The sequence below is a fragment of the Saimiri boliviensis genome, chromosome 8 (assembly GCF_048565385.1).
Source record: "Saimiri boliviensis isolate mSaiBol1 chromosome 8, mSaiBol1.pri, whole genome shotgun sequence".
Classification (NCBI taxonomy): Eukaryota; Metazoa; Chordata; class Mammalia; order Primates; family Cebidae; genus Saimiri; species Saimiri boliviensis.
In genome coordinates, this window is record NC_133456.1 from 38,971,602 (window position 1) to 38,990,644 (window position 19,043).

Consider the following 19,043-nt stretch of genomic DNA (forward strand, 5'->3'; position numbering starts at 1 on the left):
CAAGTGGAGCAGGGTGACTTAGGACATATCAGTATCTCTGGGTTTCAGTTTCTCTCTGTTAGTGTGAATTTAACGTTAAAAACACCCACTTGTTAATGAGTGTAAACACTTTCCTCTTTTAATATTCACAATGACACAGTTGATTTAAAGCATCATTCAGATTCTTTAGATAAAGGAGAAATGAATCAGTATCCTCTTCATATTAAATTCAGTGTTTCTGAAGGCTGTTAGTGAGGCACCCCTAGATCTTCCTGGAAGACATCAGAAGAGAAAGCTGCCTATGTGTATGAGCAAACACAGTGTGTGTGTGTGTGTGTGTGTGTGTGTGTGTGTGTGTCATCATGCAACTGACTTATTTGTTGCATTTTGTGGTATACATGTGTGTTATGTCTGATATGACATAAAGTTTTAGTTTTGATTTTCACTTTCACCCAGGAATTATTTAAGAAATTTTTACATTTAAGAGAGTTAAATTGGGTTCATCTATTTTCAAGCTTTCTAATTCTTTCTTAATTGAATAAGAGTATCATTTATAGTGCTTTAAATTTTTTTAGTTTTGTGATCAAAAAAAGGAGTAGTCTGCATATATATATATAATACCACTAAGGAGGACAAACTTGCCCTCTCCTCCTCAGACTCACTGGTCATCTGAGGCCCTGCATTTCTGCTGCCCTGAAGCCTTGAGAATCTGGCAGTGAACAAGGGTCCAGCACCTTTATCTCCTAATCACTTTGGAAATGTTTGTAATAGTTATTTTTTTTTAATTTAAGGATACATGCCATCAAGATATTGACACCAACTTACAGGTTTGGGTAGAGTAATGAAATTATTTGAATGATTATCACTATGCACAAATAAACATATATGCATCAAGCACACTCCTGCCTCAGAGTCCCTGCCTCAGCTGTTCCCTTTGCCTGCAACATTCTTATCCCATTCACAAGGTGAGTTCCCTCATCTTCCAGGTTTATCTGCAAATGTTCCCTTGTCAGCAAGACTTTCCCTGAGCATCCTATTTAAGGTAACAAACACCTAACTTGTTATCCCCCACACCTCCCACCCCCGACTCAAGCTATAGAGCCCGCTTCCCCACTTCACTCTTCTCCATAGCATTTTATCTTTATGACACAAATTACGTGTATTTATCTTGCTTGTTTATGACTTGCCTTCCCATGCTGGAAGGTAAGCTCCATGAGAGCAGGGCTGCTTCTGTGTGTGTGTGTCTGATTTCATGGATCCCCAGTGTCCAGAATCATGCCTGAGTGCCTGGCCCATAGCAGTCATTCAATAATATACTGAATACATGCAAATGACATGCTGCTTGCCATTTGCATCTAATTCATCTAAATTGCTACGCCACACAATAATGATTTTATACGTATATGCTGAATGAACAAAGGTGACACTTTGCCCTGTCTCCATGTGATATTATAGGTGGAAAAAGAAAAAACAGTTTACTAAGATTTTTTTTAAAAAGCATAAATGCCTTGTCTAACACCAGAGGGAGAGATAGATGATAGATAGATAGATAGATACTTCATATACATTTGCACTCTGGTTTGCTTATACAACTGAAACATATACAGTTGTCCCTTGGTATCTGTGAAGGATTGGTTCCAGGAACCCCACAGATATCAAAATTCTCAGATACTGAAGTATCTTATATAAAATTGTTTAGTATTTGCGTGTAATCTATGCACATCCTCTCCTATACTTTAAATCATCTGTAGATTACTTATAATACCTAATACAATTATATTCTATATAAATGGTTGTTATACTGTATTGGCTTTTATTTGCATTATTTTTATTGTTGTATTTTATAGTGTGTTTGTAAAATTTTTTGATATGTGGTTTAATCCACAGATACCAAACCTGCAGATACAGAGGGCTAACTGTACTGCCTAATCCAATTCATAATTTTATTATTATTCCTATTACAATGCTGGTGATGAAGTAATTAAGAATTGATAAATGTGCTCTATCATAATAAAATAATTGTTTGAAGGCCGGGCGCGGTGGCTCAAGCCTGTAATCCCAGCACTTTGGGAGGCTGAGACGGGTGGATCACGAGGTCGAGAGATTGAGACCATCCTGGTCAACAAGGTGAAACCCCGTCTCTACTAAAAATACAAAAAATTAGCTGGGCATGGTGGCACGTGCCTGTAATCCCAGCTACTCAGGAGGCTGAGGCAGGAGAATTGCCTGAACCCAGGAGGCGGAGGTTGCGGTGAGCCGAGATCGCGCCATTGCACTCCAGCCTGGGTAACAAGAGCGAAACTCCGTCTCAAAAAAAAAAATTGTTTGAACCTTCAACAATGCCTTTGCATTTTCATACAAATAAAATTAATCTGAGACACAAGCCCCAGTATGCCAAGAGCAGGACATTTACCAGCAGAGGGTTGAAATTACAGAAAAGTGTTGTATTGTAAATAATGTATTTCAATAATACCAAAATTTTATAAAATTAAGCAATATTCTTTTTATAATTAAAAAATTAATGTAATGAAATTCACAGTATTAAAAATAGAGCAGTAATATTTTTCTAAGTCACTGGTAAAACTCGGCTACCTGAAATTTCCAGGTGCACTTGCATTTTGGAGGATAGTAGCTCGGGTAATATGGACTTGAAATCTTCCCTTCAAAGCCAGTTATTTCTTTCACCAACACTGTGTTTTCACACCCTGAAAAAGATACCCAGTGACACACAATGACTCGCAGCTGTGCGATTATGGAAAAATACGCTTCATACATTTATTTTATTACTAATGCACACTTCCTTCATCAACAAGCTTTATACATTTCTTGAACTTTGGGGGTTTTTTTCTTCAGAAGAAAGAGATAGCACCCTACAGATATATAGCTAAAATACTTATTCTCAAATTCTGTATTTGTTTTCAAATCATATGTTTTAGCTGCAGATCTGCAGGATGCTATTACTTTCTTTAAAAACATAGTTCTGAGGTGGGTCGGTGGCTCACGCCTGTGATCTCAACACTTTGGGAGGCCGAGGCGGGCGGATCATGAGGTCAAGAGATCGAGACCATCCTGGCCAACATGGTGAAACCTCGTCTCTACTAAAAATACAAAAAATTAGCTGGGCATGGTAGCGAGTGCCTGAAGTCCCAGCTACTCAGGAGGCTGATCCAGGAGAATCCCTTGAATCCAGAAGACAGAGATTGCAGTGAGCAGAGATCATGCCACTGCACTCCAGTCTGGTGACAGAGCAAGACTCCATCGCAAAAAAGAGAGAAAGAAATAAAGGAAATAAAATGAAATTATGACTGATAATACATTGAATAAATTAATAAAATAAAATGAAAACATAGTTCTGAACTCAGTGACACCAGCAACAGCTGACCAGCAACCCCTCCTCATAGGCCTGAGTTTCATCCCACATATTCCTTCCTCTAAGCTCTAAACTATAATAATCTCAACCTCTTTCCTTTGTTCACCCAGCCCTAGGGATGACAGTTGCTTCCTGCACGTGTTACATCCATGATACCTTACATTTCTCTTCATGCCCTTTTTGCCTTTTGAGTAACTTTATTAACACCTTTATACTAAGTTGATAGTTCTTATTTAATTCATCCTTTCAAAATTAACTAATATGGTCTCTTCTGACTGGACCCTTATTCAGAGTCCCAGCACAGCCTCCAGAAAGATAGGAATAGGCTTTCATAACAAATATTTCTAAAAGTGACATCTCTGTAATTGGAGAAGACTTACTTTGTTCTGGAATGACCTCAAAATATGCCCGGATTCCTGAGAGCCTCCGTATATGAGGAGACTTAAATGTCACCAACATGAGATTATTTGTAGAAACAAACGACATTAATGTTCTTGTGGGTTCACAAATTCTGAAAGCAGATAATAAAACAGAAGTACATGAATAGTACGTTATTTGAGAAATGGGTTTCCTGTTCAAGGAATGGGTCTCCATTCAAAATGATTCCACACATTTCCTGGGTCATCCATTCAATCCATTCACTCAATTCTTGGGAGTCTCCCCCAACCAGATCCTCATCCATTAGCAGCCACAGGGTGCTACAGAGCCGGAAAACGTAGACACATTTCTGTGTAGGAACCTCTACCAGAGAATTATCTGGGATGGCTGTCACTGGACGCTCCTTGAGCGGAAATATGGTAGAAAAGTCATGTTTCTAATGGCTAAGGTCCTAGACTCTGCCCTAAGGAAAACTGGATTCACAATTCAGCTCCATCACTTAAATGGATGCAAGGCGTGGGGCTTAAATCTTTGTTAGCACCAGTTTCTCTCCTATGCAATAGTAGCGTTACCAGAAGGGAGGCCATGTGAGTTGCCCAGGTCCTTGGCATTTTAAAAAAAGAATTGAGACTGGGTGTGGTGGCTTACGCCTGTAATCCTAGCATGTTGGGAGGCCAAGGGGGATGGATCACGAGGTCAAGAGATAGGGACCATTCTGGCCAACATGGTGAATGAAACCCCATCTCTTCTAAACACCACTACTGGGTGTGGTGGTACATGCCTGTAATCCCAGCTACTCAGGAGGCCGAGGCAGGAAAATCGCTTGAACCCGGGAGGCAGAGGTTGCAGTGAGCCAAGATTGCGCCACTGCACTCCAGCCTGGTGACCAAGCAAGACGATGTTTAAAAAGGAAAAAAAAAAAAAAAAAGGAATTGAACAAAACGCACAAAGTAACAAAGGACTGAAACACAGAAACAAGAAAGGAAAGTAGGGATTTATTAAAGCACTCCACAAGGTGGGAGTGGACCAGAGCAAGCAGCTCACAGACTCAGTTACAAAGTTTTCTGGGTTTTAAGCACTCCTTGTGAGGTCCCTAACAGCGACCCCTTACCTGGATGAAGGATTTGGTCCACGGCTAATTAAAGGCTGAGGTGAACTGGCACTGCCTGCAGATAAAGGGACGGTGGTGCTTGGCCTGAGGCCAGTCCAGGGTGCTTTCCCTCTCGCTGAGCTGTGGTGGAAGCAGGAAGGCTGCGGGGTGATAGGGCTTTTCCTTTCGGCTTAGCTTTAGGAGGTTTGCGTTTATTGGTTAATTGGTCTTAAGTTCCCTACCCCCACGCCTGGTCTTGGTATTTCCCTTGAATCAGCTTTAGGAAGTCAGCACAAATTGGCCTTAAGTTCCCTGCCTCCAGACCCTATTCTCCTGCCTCGGTAGTAATAATAATAGTATGCTCCTTGCAGCATTGTGCTGAGGATTAAATGAGATATCTAAATAGGTCTGAAAGGATGAAAATAAGCTGAAATTGATGGAGTAATGGGCAACAGTGGCAAACTTACTTTTCACTACATATCCTTCTATTGTGTTTGAATTTTTAACATTCACATTCATCACCAAAATATAAATACCTACACACACACATAAACCATTATTACATGCATCCATAGACACTGTCAAAAATAATAAGATAATTTATGTACCTTTTTAGCACAGTGAGTAATAAATAATTTCATAAAGCCTAATTCATTATCAGCTTATCAAATATTAAGCACTCATAAATAAATATCTACTATTAAGTAAAAGATACTAGGGTATGTATATGTGTGTGTAATTACATATACATGAATGAAAAGATTTATGCTAAAAGATAACAGAAATTTGTTCTGAATAACGAGATTGTGAAGCAATTGATACTGTTTCCGCTAGCCTAATTTTCTACAATAAACGAGTTATCTTCGTAACTAGAAAAAAATTTGTTTACTAATGCAATGCAATCATCATAGGATATTTATTCTTACACTGTTATTTCAGTAAATGTAAAATTAAAGTATCTGTTATATTTCAGGTATATTGGTTGAAGTTCTTGCTGTACTGACTTTGAAAGCATCTGCTACAAGTGGAAAACAAACATTGAATCTGACAGGCTATGGCGAGGGTACTGAAGTATAACGGTTACTAAGTAGGTCAGTCTTTGACCTCACGAGTGCACACAAAAAACTGTTTAAAACAAAAAATCCAGGGGGAACACAGACACTGTAAAACAGAGGTTGTAAAAAATCTTTTTACCCACCAAGAAGAGTGCCTGCATCGTACCTGTACAAGATGCTGCTCCGGATTGGCAAGAGGGAGTCGTAAATGGTCAGGGAGTCAGTGACACAGTTGTCGGCTTCGATTTGAATGGACTTGATTGAGAGGCGAATCAGGTAGCCCATGATGGCCACCAGCTTGAAGTGACACATCAGCCTCCCTGAGGTTGAAGAAATCTCCAGCGGGTAGTGGAGAGACAGATGCTCTGCATAGAAGTACCGAGAGCAGCCTTTGTCTGTGGAGACAGCACCATTTTTCTTTCTTTTCTTTTTTTTTAGCAAAGACTTTTCTAGAAATCTTTACAGAGAAAGTGAAGAGCAAAAGAGGTCATGTGAAGTACATAGGCTGCCTTTGCCAGCGTCGGTCCATTTCCCTGTCTTCCGGCAACAGCCTTGGATTTTGTCTTTAACAACTACCCTTACCCTGTCTATATATTTTGGTTGGGGTTAAACTCACCCCTAGTTTCAGAGGTGGGCCCATAACCCAGGCTGGCCAATCAGAGGCGAAGTCATTTCAAGAATAGGCCTGTCAGCCGATTCCGACAAGGCGTGTCAGCCCCAGGACTTCTGCAAGAGCAGTCATGATACACCTGGAGGTGTTTTCACCATGGTTGAGAAAGTGATAAATTATAAGTTTCGATCTGCTTGGTGGTCCTTTTTGCAACCACAATGGAAGAGCACACTTGATAATGAAGCCCCCGCAGAAGGAGGCGGAGATGCAGAGTTCCGATGCGATTTTTATTTTAGATCCTAGGCTCAACCATGACTAACGCCAGCACGTTCCACGTATGTCCCACTTACATGAACCAGTCAAGCTTCTTTTGTGCTTAAGCCAGTTTAAATGTGTTTCCGTCACTTGCAATTTAAAAAGCAATAGCAAATACCACCCTTAGAAAAGGAAAATTACAGCCAAAAACAGTATTAACCTGGGGGGAGGGGAACCACATGAAAGAATTTACCAGATCCTATGGTTGACGAGTAATCCGACCGAAGCCCAGCTGCATTGAAAAAGTACACAGAGAAAAGACTGTGAATCCCGTCATTTCATTTTGTTAGAATTTTGCTTAGTAAAAATTATTTTCAGCCCTTCTTTAAAAGAAATCAAATACATCTGGGATTTACTCTAAAATAATCCAGCGAGGATGGGGTAGTTGTTTAGGTATTTAGAGACCAAATAGAACAGTCGTGAGTTGAGAGCTGTCGAAGCTGAATAAAGGGTATGGAGTTCACTATGCTATTCTCTTCACCTTTGTATCCTTGAAATTGTAGTTGCAAGCTTCAAATCGTTTCAAAGGTTAAAAAGCACTGAACAAATATGATATTAGTCCTATATATGAAATACTACATGGGATACAGAATTTTCTAAAGATTTCTCATTTATTTAACAAATATTTATCAGCCACCTACCATATGCCTAGTGTATGTGTGTATATATATAATATATATACCTATATAGATAACATATATGTAAGTATCTATATCCTAAGTATATGTACTTATATTTATAGATGTATATATACACATACATTTATAATGTGTTTATAACATGTATTCATGTGTATTTTTATATAAAATTTAAATCAAAAGAGAAAACTGCATAAATTTTGAGTTATGCAACAATTAAACCATTTTACTATCAAGGCAAACAATGACATTTGCATTTGGGGCTATGAAGCAAGCTGTTTTGGAGGGCTGGGCAGCATTACATAGAGGTACAGTTCTGTCTGGGCAAGTAAAGTAACAAGATAAGCCTCAGCAAAATTCTTCCTTGCCTAGGACTTTGCTCTCTGGGAACTTAGTTTGACGATCATGACCTGACTAAAGGTAGGTAGAGGTATACAGTAACAAATTCAAATTCATGGATATGTTGTTTCCAAAACTATTGTTCAATCGCTGTATACGACTTTTAGCAATTTCCTTTACTAACATAGCTCCAATGTCTTTAGTTAATCCTGCACTACTGGGATTGTGGGAGATAATGCTTCGTTACAATGTTGACCACAATCATGGCAAGTAACAGGAGTGCTGCAGGAAGGAATGCTAAAGGAGAATTACCCAACAATCACCATTTAGAACCACAGAGTCCATGTCCACAGCCAGACCCTGCAAGCTCCCCACGGAGGTCCGATTTATGATGCTTGTCTGGATGGAATCCTTCAAGATGGCGGCCACACAGTCTTCACAGAAGATGTGGCCTTTGGCACGTGGCATGACAAACACAATCCAAAAGTGGACAAGGAGGCCACCCTTGTTGTTGCTACTATAACGAAAAAAGAGAGATCGTCAGGGACCTCATAGGCCTTTATGGAGAACCAGTACCCAGCTGATAGATTCAAGGTAAGGCCAGTTAGCACATCCTTCAACTGAAGCTAGTGCCCCTCTTTAGGTAGTCATTGACTTCTGTTAGCAAGATTGACACAGGACAGCATCATGTAATATGTATTCAGACATCTGTATTGGATCCAAATCTAAAACCATTACTGAATAGTTGCATCTCCATGGAGAATATACTATTTCTCTGGATATCAATCAGTATTCACTGCCATTAAAATATAAAACCACTATAATGTTTGATACTCTGCCATGTCAGGGCACTGTGCTAAATCTGCTTTATTCCAGTTAATCTAATGAGAAGGTCCTATTATCATTCCAGTTTTATAGAAGGAAACTGAGGCCAAGTACAACTCCAAGACACAGAGCTCGTAGCAGATCCAGTAATTAAGCCCAATCTGATTTGTAGTCTGATCCCGGAGCCTGAGCTCCTAATGGCATAAACACTGCCATGTTTTATGAAAGGAACAGAAGATGGTGTTCTGCAGTAAATGACCTGGGAAATGGAAGGTTAAGGAAATTAATCGAGTTGCTTTACTCCAAGACTTGTCAGAGTTTTTATATGTCAAAGTGGATTGTGACTCTCTGCAGATATATTGGGAGTGGGTGGGGTGGGATATAATATAATATACAATCTTTTCTAAAAATTATTTGACCACAAAACCTCTTTTTTCTCAGAAGATCGCTAGTGACCAGTTTTTCACTGAACATTAAGAAATCGTGGTCTGTGCTTTATTTTTGCCTCCACCCTCTACCCAGTATGACAGCCACGTTTATGGCCATTTTGCACAGCAGCGCTGCTATAGTGGTCTGGGATTCTAGCTGTGGGGAGAAAGTAGGAATTTGGTAGATAAAGAGCAAAAACACAGCATGAAAGCCGGGCAATGAGTTGGGTCACAGTTGTGCCAATACAGCATGAATCCCAAACACCCCCAAGAAGCTACTTGGGAATGGTGGAATCTCAGCCTTTTCATAGCTTTGAATGGAATTTAAAGCAATGAACATGGAAATCCCAAAATGAGGGACATGCATTACCTGACATCTGCAACAATGGACTGCTCATAAAATCTGGAGAAGGCAGATGTTGTATAAATCAGGTTTATCTGAAAAAGAATAGTTGAGGTACCTGAAGTATTTCATACTTGGCTTCCTTTTACAGTATCTTAAATGTGGTAGGCCCAAGCTCTGACAGTCAACAAGGAGAAGTGCGATCCTCAAAATAAGGGCCCCTAATGCTACACCAGACATTATTTATTCAATTCGAATAAATTCTTGCTTCCTGCAAAAATCTTGGGTGACTTACTTTTATTCTGCTATCTGTGAAGAATCAGTGACCTTCAATCATTTATTGCTCTCTTTAAACTCAAGCTTAACTTCTGCATTATTCCCATTCCAGACGTTAGTTTTCTCCACAGTTAACAAATCAAACTCATTTAAGCACATTTTCATAGTAGTGTCTAACCCAACGTCTTTTCTATCAGCGCACCAGCGTTGACTATATGGACACATTCCCATATTAGCCACTAGGGGGCGAGTGGTACCCACAGCCAAGTCTACCAGCCTCCTTCAGAACACTCTAGGGAAGGACCTTTTAAAACTTCATCATTTGATCTCAAAGCAGAGCTCTAGTTCAATTGATTTACCTCCTTGGCCCTCATCCAGCATTTCTAAAAACCAAACTCACTCTCTTCTCCCAAGTCATCTTCTCTGGTATTCCCCTTCCTACATAATTTGAAACCACCTGCATAATTGCCCATGATTTAAAAAACAATTGTTTTTAACCCTTAGAAATTACGAAGTGTAGCCGGGCGCGGTGGCTCAAGCCTGTAATCCCAGCACTTTGGGAGGCCGAGGCGGGTGGATCACGAGGTCAAGAGATCGAGACCATCCTGGTCAACATGGTGAAACCCCGTCTCTACTAAAAATACAAAAAGTCAGCTGGGCATGGTGGTGCGTGCCTGTAATCCCAGCTACTCAGGAGGCTGAGGCAGGAGAATTGCCTGAACCCAGGATGCAGAGGTTGCGGTGAGCCGAGATGGCGCCATTGCACTCCAGCCTGGGTAACAAGAGTGAAACTCCGTCTCAAAAAAAAAAAAAAAAAAAAAAGAAATTACAAAGTGTAGCGGAAACTTTATGAGCTGCAGAGTTTAAATTCACTGTGTAACACAGAACATGTTCTCTAAACCTGTTTAGCCTTCTTTGTTGCTGTTTTCTTTTCCTTTTTCACCTATGAAGCGGTAATCAAAACACCCACCTCTTTGGGATAATTTGAGAAATAATTGGTATACAGTCATATGCCACATGACATTTTGGTCAGTGAAAGACCACATATATGACGGTAGTCCCATAGGATTATGACGGAGCTGAGCAACTCCTACTGTCTAGTGATTTGTGTCACAATCGCCTATACTGTTCAGTACAGTGACATGACCGTCCAGGTTTGTGGCTTAGGAGCAGTAGTCTATACCATCTAGCCTGGGTGTGTAGTAAGCCATTCCAGCCACGTCTGTGTACATACGCTCTGTGATGTTTGCACCACAGCATATAGAAAGCACTCCATAAGCAAAAGCTACTCTGAGCACTACTGTCTTTGATTTTCCCTCTGTCTCACCACCTTTCCTCATTCTACACAGCCAGTCATTGTGTCAAGGTCATCACTGTGACAACCCCCTGCAGTACTGTGGAAATACAAATTGACAGCAACCTTCTAGTTGGTGATATGTGCCAAGAGCCATGAATAGATACTTTTCTATTTGGTCAAGTAATTATACTTTTAGGAAACCACCTAAGAGAGTAATCAGAGATACTCACAAGTAATGAGGCAGTTTCACCGTCACATTATCTATGGCAAAGACTGGAAACAGGCTAAACATTACCAATAAATAGGGATTTGCTAACTTTGAAGCTATTGTAACTTACATTTTTAAAGGAAGATTTACTTGTACAGAAGCACGCAATAGCATGTTAAGAGAAAATACTAGTTTATAAAACTGAATATAATATCCCAATATTGCACTATTTGCTATGTTTATGTATTCCAGATTAAAAAAAAGCTTTATCTCTGGTGATAACATGAAAGAAGATAGCAGTTTTGAAAACACAATCCTCTGAATTTTGCTAATTTTTGTAATAAATACTTATTAGTTCTATAATGAGAAAGTTATTTATTTATTTATTTTTTACCATGAAGAGATTTCCAGTGCATCAAGGTTGAAATAAATGTGTACAACGATGGAATTAATTGGTATGCATGTAACTTCAGAACTGGAAGGTACTTTAAAGGTCATCTGATTCCAATTCCTTTATTTTATGGATAAAATAAAGGAAACTGAGTGAGCTTTGTTCGTTTTTCACATTGGAGCATGGGGGCAGAGGGAGAAATTTTATCTTATAGCCGAGATGAGCTAAATTTCATGTTTTCCTCTGACAGCTTCCTTTGTCTACCCTGCCCTCTACTTCCCTAAACCCTGCTCACCTGTGACACCTGTGGTCCCCTCCAGCTTCATCCCCCGCTGCCCCCCAAACCCACTCTAACCCCTGCTGCCCCCATCACCTCACCACTTGCTGCACAGTCCGTGCCACAGAAAGAAATTCCCTGGACTCCTTTTGTCGGTATTCAGGAAGAAATTCAATGTTGGTGATGCGAAACATCCCAGCAAAGTAAAAAGCGTCTTTGCTTTCTGTCTTACCTGTAAAATAGGAGAGAACGTGATTGGGAGGCTTTGCCACCTGTATGTCAGTAAGGAATTGTCTGAGCTATGTCAGTATGAGGCTCCCAAAATAATTTTATTTTAGGCAGCTACACATCTAACTTGCTTAGAGCCTGTGAAGTTCTAAATTTAGTAAACAACATCCATTTCATCAGCAGCAAATAACCATATCTCAGCATATTCCTTCGATCTACTCTGGCAAATACTTACGAGCAAGATTAAAAGGATCTCATGGCCCCTGTGGGTTACTTTTTTGTGGCCCATATATACCCCACTTTATCATAATTTCTCCCTGTCTGTCTCCTTTATGGGCTCTCTGAAGGAATAAACAGTAATTTATTTTGATTCCTCATCCTCTCCTGTAGGCAGTACCTGGCTTTGCTTTGAAGTTCAGTAAACATTTGAGGGAAGGAAGGGAGGGACAAAGTGGGTAGAGGGGGAGTGAGAGAAAGAAAGAGAGAGAGAAAGAAAGAGAGAGAGAGAGAGAGAGCAAGAGAGAGCGAGAGCGCGAGCATTCCCACTCAGCACAAGGCCCAGCACATGGAAATGCTAGATAAATGATGGCTAAATTAAAAAGAAGTTGCAACATCTGTGAGCGATAGAAAACAGCTTCCCTTGTAAGATCCATCCAAGGTCACTTTAGCCCCAGGAAGTGTAGGGAGGCTGGGGAGGGGAGCAGGCAGCTCAGGGTAAGGTGGGGGGTGGAGGGTGGGCTTGAACTCCTGTCCTTGATTTGTTTTTTCAGGTAACGTGAACTTGGACTGGCCACCTTGCCTCTAGGCCTACCATATACAACAACAGTTGCCGTTGCTTTTCGTTTTTTGTTCTTTTTTTCCCAGAAAAATGCTTCATATTTCTTTCCAGAAGCTCACACATCCATCTCATATCAGTAAACACTCTAGAGTCAGAACAGCCACCATGCAAGGAAGATCAATTTAGCATTAAATCAGATTCCGTTTACCCAACTCTCAGCTCAGCCTGTACACCCTGCTCCGTGGTCTCCCTGTTTATCTGTCTACCTCCTTTCTCAAGGCCACCCTCTGTGCCTTCCAGGATCAAAACTAACCAGTTTTCTACTGAAAAATTCATGTATCAAAACTACCAGTTTTCTATTGAAAAACTCTTACTTGTCCATACCAGTCTCCCGTTGCTTGTACTGATCTGTTCCCGTAAGTGGCCTTCTCTGATTTTTACACAGGCAACAAACGACATCTGCACGAGAATGTTCTAAAACTTCATATAAAAATGTTAGAACAGTGCAAATGTGTCAGCGGGGGAACAGCAGAGAAATGACGGCTTATAAGCTGCTCTGTTCTGGGTTGGGGTTGTGTGTGTTTGTCTAAAGGACCCATTGACTTGACTTCCCTGCTGGTCTCCTCAAGGACAGAGATTGTATCTTGCTCACCACTCTGCTCCCATGCCCACCACGGTACCCAACACATAATGGGCAGTCTCAAGATGTGTCAAATGAATGTTCATGAACTGGTTCCTGAAGCCTTTTCTGGATGCCATTCCTGGGCAATTTGGATATCTCCTACTGTGATCACAAGCTAATAGTTGAAGCAAAAAATTCAATTCACACCTCTCTCTAGCACTGAACTGTGAACTTTTTGAAAGCGGAAAATTCATCTGTGGGCTGGGTGAGGTGGCTCACACCTGTAATCCCAGCATTTTGGGAGGCCGAGGCAGGCAGATCATGATGTCAAGAGATTGAGACCATCCTGGCCAACACGGTGAAACCCCGTCTATACTAAACATACAAAAATTAGCTGGGCATGGTGGCATGCACCTTTAGTCCCAGCTACTCTGAAGACTGAGGCAAGAGAATCGTTTGAACCCAGGAGGCAGAGGTTACAGTGAGCCGAGATCACACCACTGCACTCCAGCCTGGTGACAGAGCTGGACTGTCTCAAAAATAAATAAATAAATAAAATAAAGAAAATCCATGAGCTTTCTGAAGGTAGGAGATGCATTGTGGTGTGTCTGATTCCCTACATTCTGCCAAGAAAATCACAGGTTATCCATTTATGCATGTAAGTGACCTGAACTATCCAAGAAAATATTCATTCATTCTTTGCCTACAAATCTTCCCTTCCAATCAGATTGTCATATCTCTGAAAGCACATCTAGGAAAACTGTTTCTCTACTCATAACACTTCTGTCACCAAATGTAGCAGGGACTGGGGGTTCCCACACCAAGCAATTCTCCGATTATTTGCAGACACCAACTGGATGTCCAATGATTCAATTCAATTCTGACACCAGCTACCAAGAGTTCGTGTCAGATCCCAAAGGCTCATTCCCACGAGACCACTTTCCACTGCAGATGCTATCAGGTCCCCAGGCTACCCACACTGCTGTCCAAATTGGCTACAGATTGGCTGTTCTCATATAGCCCTGAGGTTTCATAATTTGCTCTAGACTCTCAGAACTCAAAGAAACACTTTACTTACTATTACTTCTTTATTATAAAGGATACAAATGAGCAGCCAGATGAAGAAGTGCCTAGGGTGAGGTCCAGAAGGGCTCTAGAGCAGGAGCTTCTGTCCCTGTGGAGGTGGCGCATGCCACCCTCCCAGCAATTGGATATGGTCACCAACCTGGAAGCTCCTTAAACCCCGCATTTAGGGTTTTTATGGAGGTCAATTTCAGATCACTGGCCGTTTGTGATTGAGCTCAATCTTCAGTCCCTCCTGAAAGTTATAATTCTCTAAGCATGTAGTTGGTTTCTCTGGTTACCTAGGGGCTTTCAGCCACCAGTCAGTAACATGTAAAAAGACATTCTTAGAAGCTCTGTGTTAGGAACTGGGGACTAAGATCAGTTATTATAACAAAATGTATGTATATAAAACAAAAGATGCTCCTATCCTTCCTATCATTCAGGAAGTTCCAGAGTGCTAGAAGCCCTGAGTCAGAAATCTGGGGCACAGAATAACTACATGTATTTCACATTATGTCATGGTGCATGTATTTTGTATCAAATATATTAACATGTATAGGATGGCAACTCTAATACAAGTCAACAAAGGCTATTCTTACTGTGTTGCATAAGTAAGAACTCTATAGGAAAGGGCTTAGTTATGACACCCATCCAAATGGATCAGTCAGATCAACAAACACATAATAACAGAGGAGAGAAAGATGCATGTGCAAAATGGAGCTCAGGGAGCTGGAAATTCAAGGTTGCCTAGAAACAAGTGGTGGGTGGAATGAGGAAATGAAACAGCTTAGCATTCCATTAATTTTTTTTTAAAGCTACAAATGCATTACATTTCTGAACCAGTCAAAATCTCCTGAGCATCACTCTCAGCTCTTCCCATCCTATCGTCAGTCTCCTCCTGGAGAAGAGTAGTGTTGGTAAAAAAAGAAATGAGAACGATAATTCTACTTTATGTCTCCCTAAAACATCAACACCAGGCTGGGTGCCATGGTTCACACATGTAGCACTTTGGAAGGCCAAGGTGGGAGGATTGCTTGAGTACAGGAGTTTGAGACCAGGCTCGGCATCATAGTGAGACCTCTGTCTCTACAACAAATTTTAAAAATTAGCCCAGATGTGGTGGCATGTCCCTGTGGTCTCAGCTACTCAGGAGGCTGAGGCAGCAGGACTGCTTGAGCCCAGGAGTTCAAGGTTGCAGAGAGCTGTGACTGTGTCACTCCATTCCAGCCTGGGCGACACAGCAAGACACTGTCTCAAAACAAAATAACAAAAACCCATCAACACCAGTTTTGGAAATGGTGCATCCATCTTGGAAAGAGGAAAATCCTATCAGAAACACCTATGTTAGGCCTGCATTGCTAATGCTAGATTCACACCATAAGCCCTAACCCCAAAGAAACACAGATTTTTAACTTACTGATATAGAGCCACAGAAGTGTCCAGGCTGTGACTGCTAGGATGAATAAAAATACCGTGAAGAGAATGATCTTATTTTGTACATTCCAAAAGGGAACTTTTTTCTTGGATTGCTTTATGGGTTTGGATTTGCCAACGGGTTTTTGCAGTGGTCGTCTTCCTGGCAATGGTGGTCGTCTCCCTGGCAGCTTCTTTTGGGCACTGACCACTTGGACTGAGATATTGGATATCTTAAAAAAAAAAAAAAAAAGATGTAGTACCAAGTAGAAGTAGTCTAAAGCTTAAATGAAACTACCCAGTCAGGAGATGTTGGTGCTAAAAGGCCTAAATATAACGAAGCATTCTTACTTATGTAAGTATATCAAATTATTAAGTATAATAAGTTGATTTGCACCAAGTCACAAAACGAAGACCAGATAAACTAGACATGACTATACACAAGCCCTAGTGAAATGGTCTCCAGGTTCTTTTCTTGACTCTCCAACTCGGTTGAAGAGATGCTGTGGAGGAGAGGCCTGAATTTCCTGGGGTAACCATTGTGGAAGACAGTGTGGCGATTCCTCAAGGACCTAAAAATAGAAATCCCATTTGACCCAGCAATCCCATTACTGGGTATATATCCAAAGGATTATAAATCGCTCTACTATAAGGACACGTGCACACGAATGTTCATTGCAGCACTGTTTACAATAGCAAAGACCTGGAACCAACCCAAATGCCCAACGATGATAGACTGGATAGGGAAAATGTGGTACATATACACCATGGAATATTACGCAGCCATCAAAAACGATGAGTTCACGTCCTTTGTAGGGACATGGATGAACCTGGAAACCATCATTCTCAGCAAACTGACACAAGAGCAGAAAATCAAACACCGTATATTCTCACTCATAGGCGGGTGTGGAACAATGAGAACACATGGACACAGGGAGGGGAGCACTACACACTGGGGTCCGTTGGGGGGAAATGGGGGAGGGGCGGGAGGGTGGGGAGGTGGGAAGAGATAGCATGGGGAGAAATGACAGATACAGGTGAGGGGATGGAAGGCAGCAAACCACACTGCCAAGTGTGTACCTATGCAACAATCTTGCATGTTCATCACATGTACCCCAAAACCTAAAATGCAATAAATAAAAAAAAAAAAAGAAGAAGAAGAAGAAAAAAAAATTTCATGGGGTAAAGTAGACTAGAGGATTTGAAGGCTAAGAGATTAAGGTTAAGATTCTATGTGGGTAGATCCATGTGTGTACAGATTCTTTTTTTTTTTTTTTTTTTTTGAGACAGAATTTCACTCTTGTTGCCCAGGCTGGAGCGCAATGGCGTGATCTTGGCTCAGTGCAGCCTCTGCCTCCTGGGTTCCAGCAATTCTCCTGCCTCAGCCTCCCAAGTAGCTGGGATTACAGGCACCTGCCAGATAATCCTGTATGTGTAGTAAAGACGGGGTTTCGTCATGTTGGTCAGGCTGGTCTTGAACTCTTGACCTCAGTGATCTGTCCGCCTCAGCCTCCCAAAATGCTGGAATTATAGGCGTGAGCCACCATGCCTGACCACAGTCCTTTTTGTGTAAGTGTGTTTCACATATTTGTATTATAGTGCTTTTCTCTCCGAATCTATTATTTCTGGGCTGATGTAGTATTGAAAATAAGAAGATAAGTGAGCTCCCCACAGAAATGAATTTATTTCCTAGTTACAGCTTCATGACTGTGGTAGGAAGAAAAGTAAAAGTTACATGATAATTTTCTTAGGGTTGTAGGATAGGAGTTAAATATGTTTGTTTTACCATTGCCAGCCACTGACCTAATTAGTGACTCAGTTTCTCAATTGTAAATGAAAGAATTATTTAAAAGTAAATCAAAGAATGAAATAGAAGACTCAATCGATTTGAAAATTGTTGAAGTGTGTTGATGTGCATAGTGTTATGTGCAAGAGTGAAAAATACATTATTTAACTGTTTCCCTTCTTCCTCTTTTATTTTCTTGTCTACCCTCTGCTATTTGATGCTGTGAATTCTTTAATAATGTATTCAAGAGTTTAGCTTCTTTTAAGGAGAGATTTACACACGCCAGGGTAACTAAACTCCGGAGATGATATAGCTTTTAACCACACATTCTCTTAAAGGCAATAATAGGGAATACCAGTTCCAAAGAAACCATCTCCCATTTGCACTATCCTTAAGAGTCCTCTCCTTCTGTTTTTCCTTTCCCTCACTCTTCTCTTCAAAAGTCATGCCTTCCAGTCTTTAATCCTGCCAATTAATGAAATAATATGTGGCCACGAACACTCTGAATTATTCATGGCTCCCTCATTCTTTTTGCCAAACACCTCGTCAACCCCTGGAGTGAAATGTCGCTTGTATCCTTTCTGGTGAAACTGAACGACACCAGACATCATTTAAGGTGGTGTCCTGCAGGAATGAGAACGGGGTTTCTAAAGAGAGAAACTTTCCACTGTAGAATGAGTTGACGATGGTGTCAAGCTACTTTCAAGCACTGCCCCAAAAGAAGTAAAAGAAAGAAACACGTACAAATGTAAGTACATGAACTGACAAGGCCAACGTTGGAGCTTTAAGTGCAGAAACACATTATAGGCAGTCTCAGTTAGCACTGATTAAATTTTAAAGTGGAATTTGTGTAGAGACCAGTACCATTTCCCTCGAGTTTTAGAAAAATAGCTGCAAATCAATTGTTGAGTACAGCACTTTATATTAAGCTCACATTTGTAAAACCCATTAAGTAACATAAGAAGATAAAATATTTTATCATTGTTTATTTTTATAAGGTCATATAATCTCATTTTACTAACAAGGTCAACAATAAATGGCATTCAAGTAAGAGAGAAAGTTTCTCACCCTGTACTTACTTTCAGCTCAGCAGGTGTGGCTGAAACATCGCTGTTTTCTTTGTCCATTATTAGGTGTTTCGTGTGATCACCCAGGGTGTCTCAAAGCCAGTTTTCACCCCTGATATGCTGTCTTGAGAAGAATGGAGAGAACCGTCACCACATTCAAGCTAGCTTTCAGAGAAGTGGAATCAATTTACCTCCAGCGGGTTCAGTTCAGAAACTGAAGCCGCCTCATTGCGATATTGTAAACGTTAAAGGGACCTAGCACTCA

General features: G+C 40.8%; 1 protein-coding gene across 2 annotated transcripts in view; it reads right to left on the minus strand.

Annotated features, from left to right (window-relative positions):
* TMPRSS7 (transmembrane serine protease 7) overlaps window positions 1-18,838 on the minus strand; it is a 34,674-nt gene extending 15,836 nt beyond the window's left edge. The window contains exons 1-9 of one of the 2 annotated variants that reach the window (XM_039477593.2): window positions 18,791-18,838; window positions 15,930-16,158; window positions 11,921-12,051; window positions 9,398-9,465; window positions 8,098-8,291; window positions 6,991-7,029; window positions 6,039-6,267; window positions 3,730-3,860; window positions 2,572-2,684 (exon numbers count right to left, since the gene is read on the minus strand). In XM_039477593.2, the coding sequence (XP_039333527.2) occupies window positions 2,572-2,684; window positions 3,730-3,860; window positions 6,039-6,267; window positions 6,991-7,029; window positions 8,098-8,291; window positions 9,398-9,465; window positions 11,921-12,051; window positions 15,930-16,158; window positions 18,791-18,838 (1,182 nt within the window). Of the gene's footprint in view, window positions 1-2,571; window positions 2,685-3,729; window positions 3,861-6,038; window positions 6,268-6,990; window positions 7,030-8,097; window positions 8,292-9,397; window positions 9,466-11,920; window positions 12,052-15,929; window positions 16,159-18,790 lie in introns of those variants that run through there. The other variant, XM_003935471.4, reaches the window with a different exon arrangement.
* Between the last annotated feature and the right edge of the window lie 205 nt (window positions 18,839-19,043).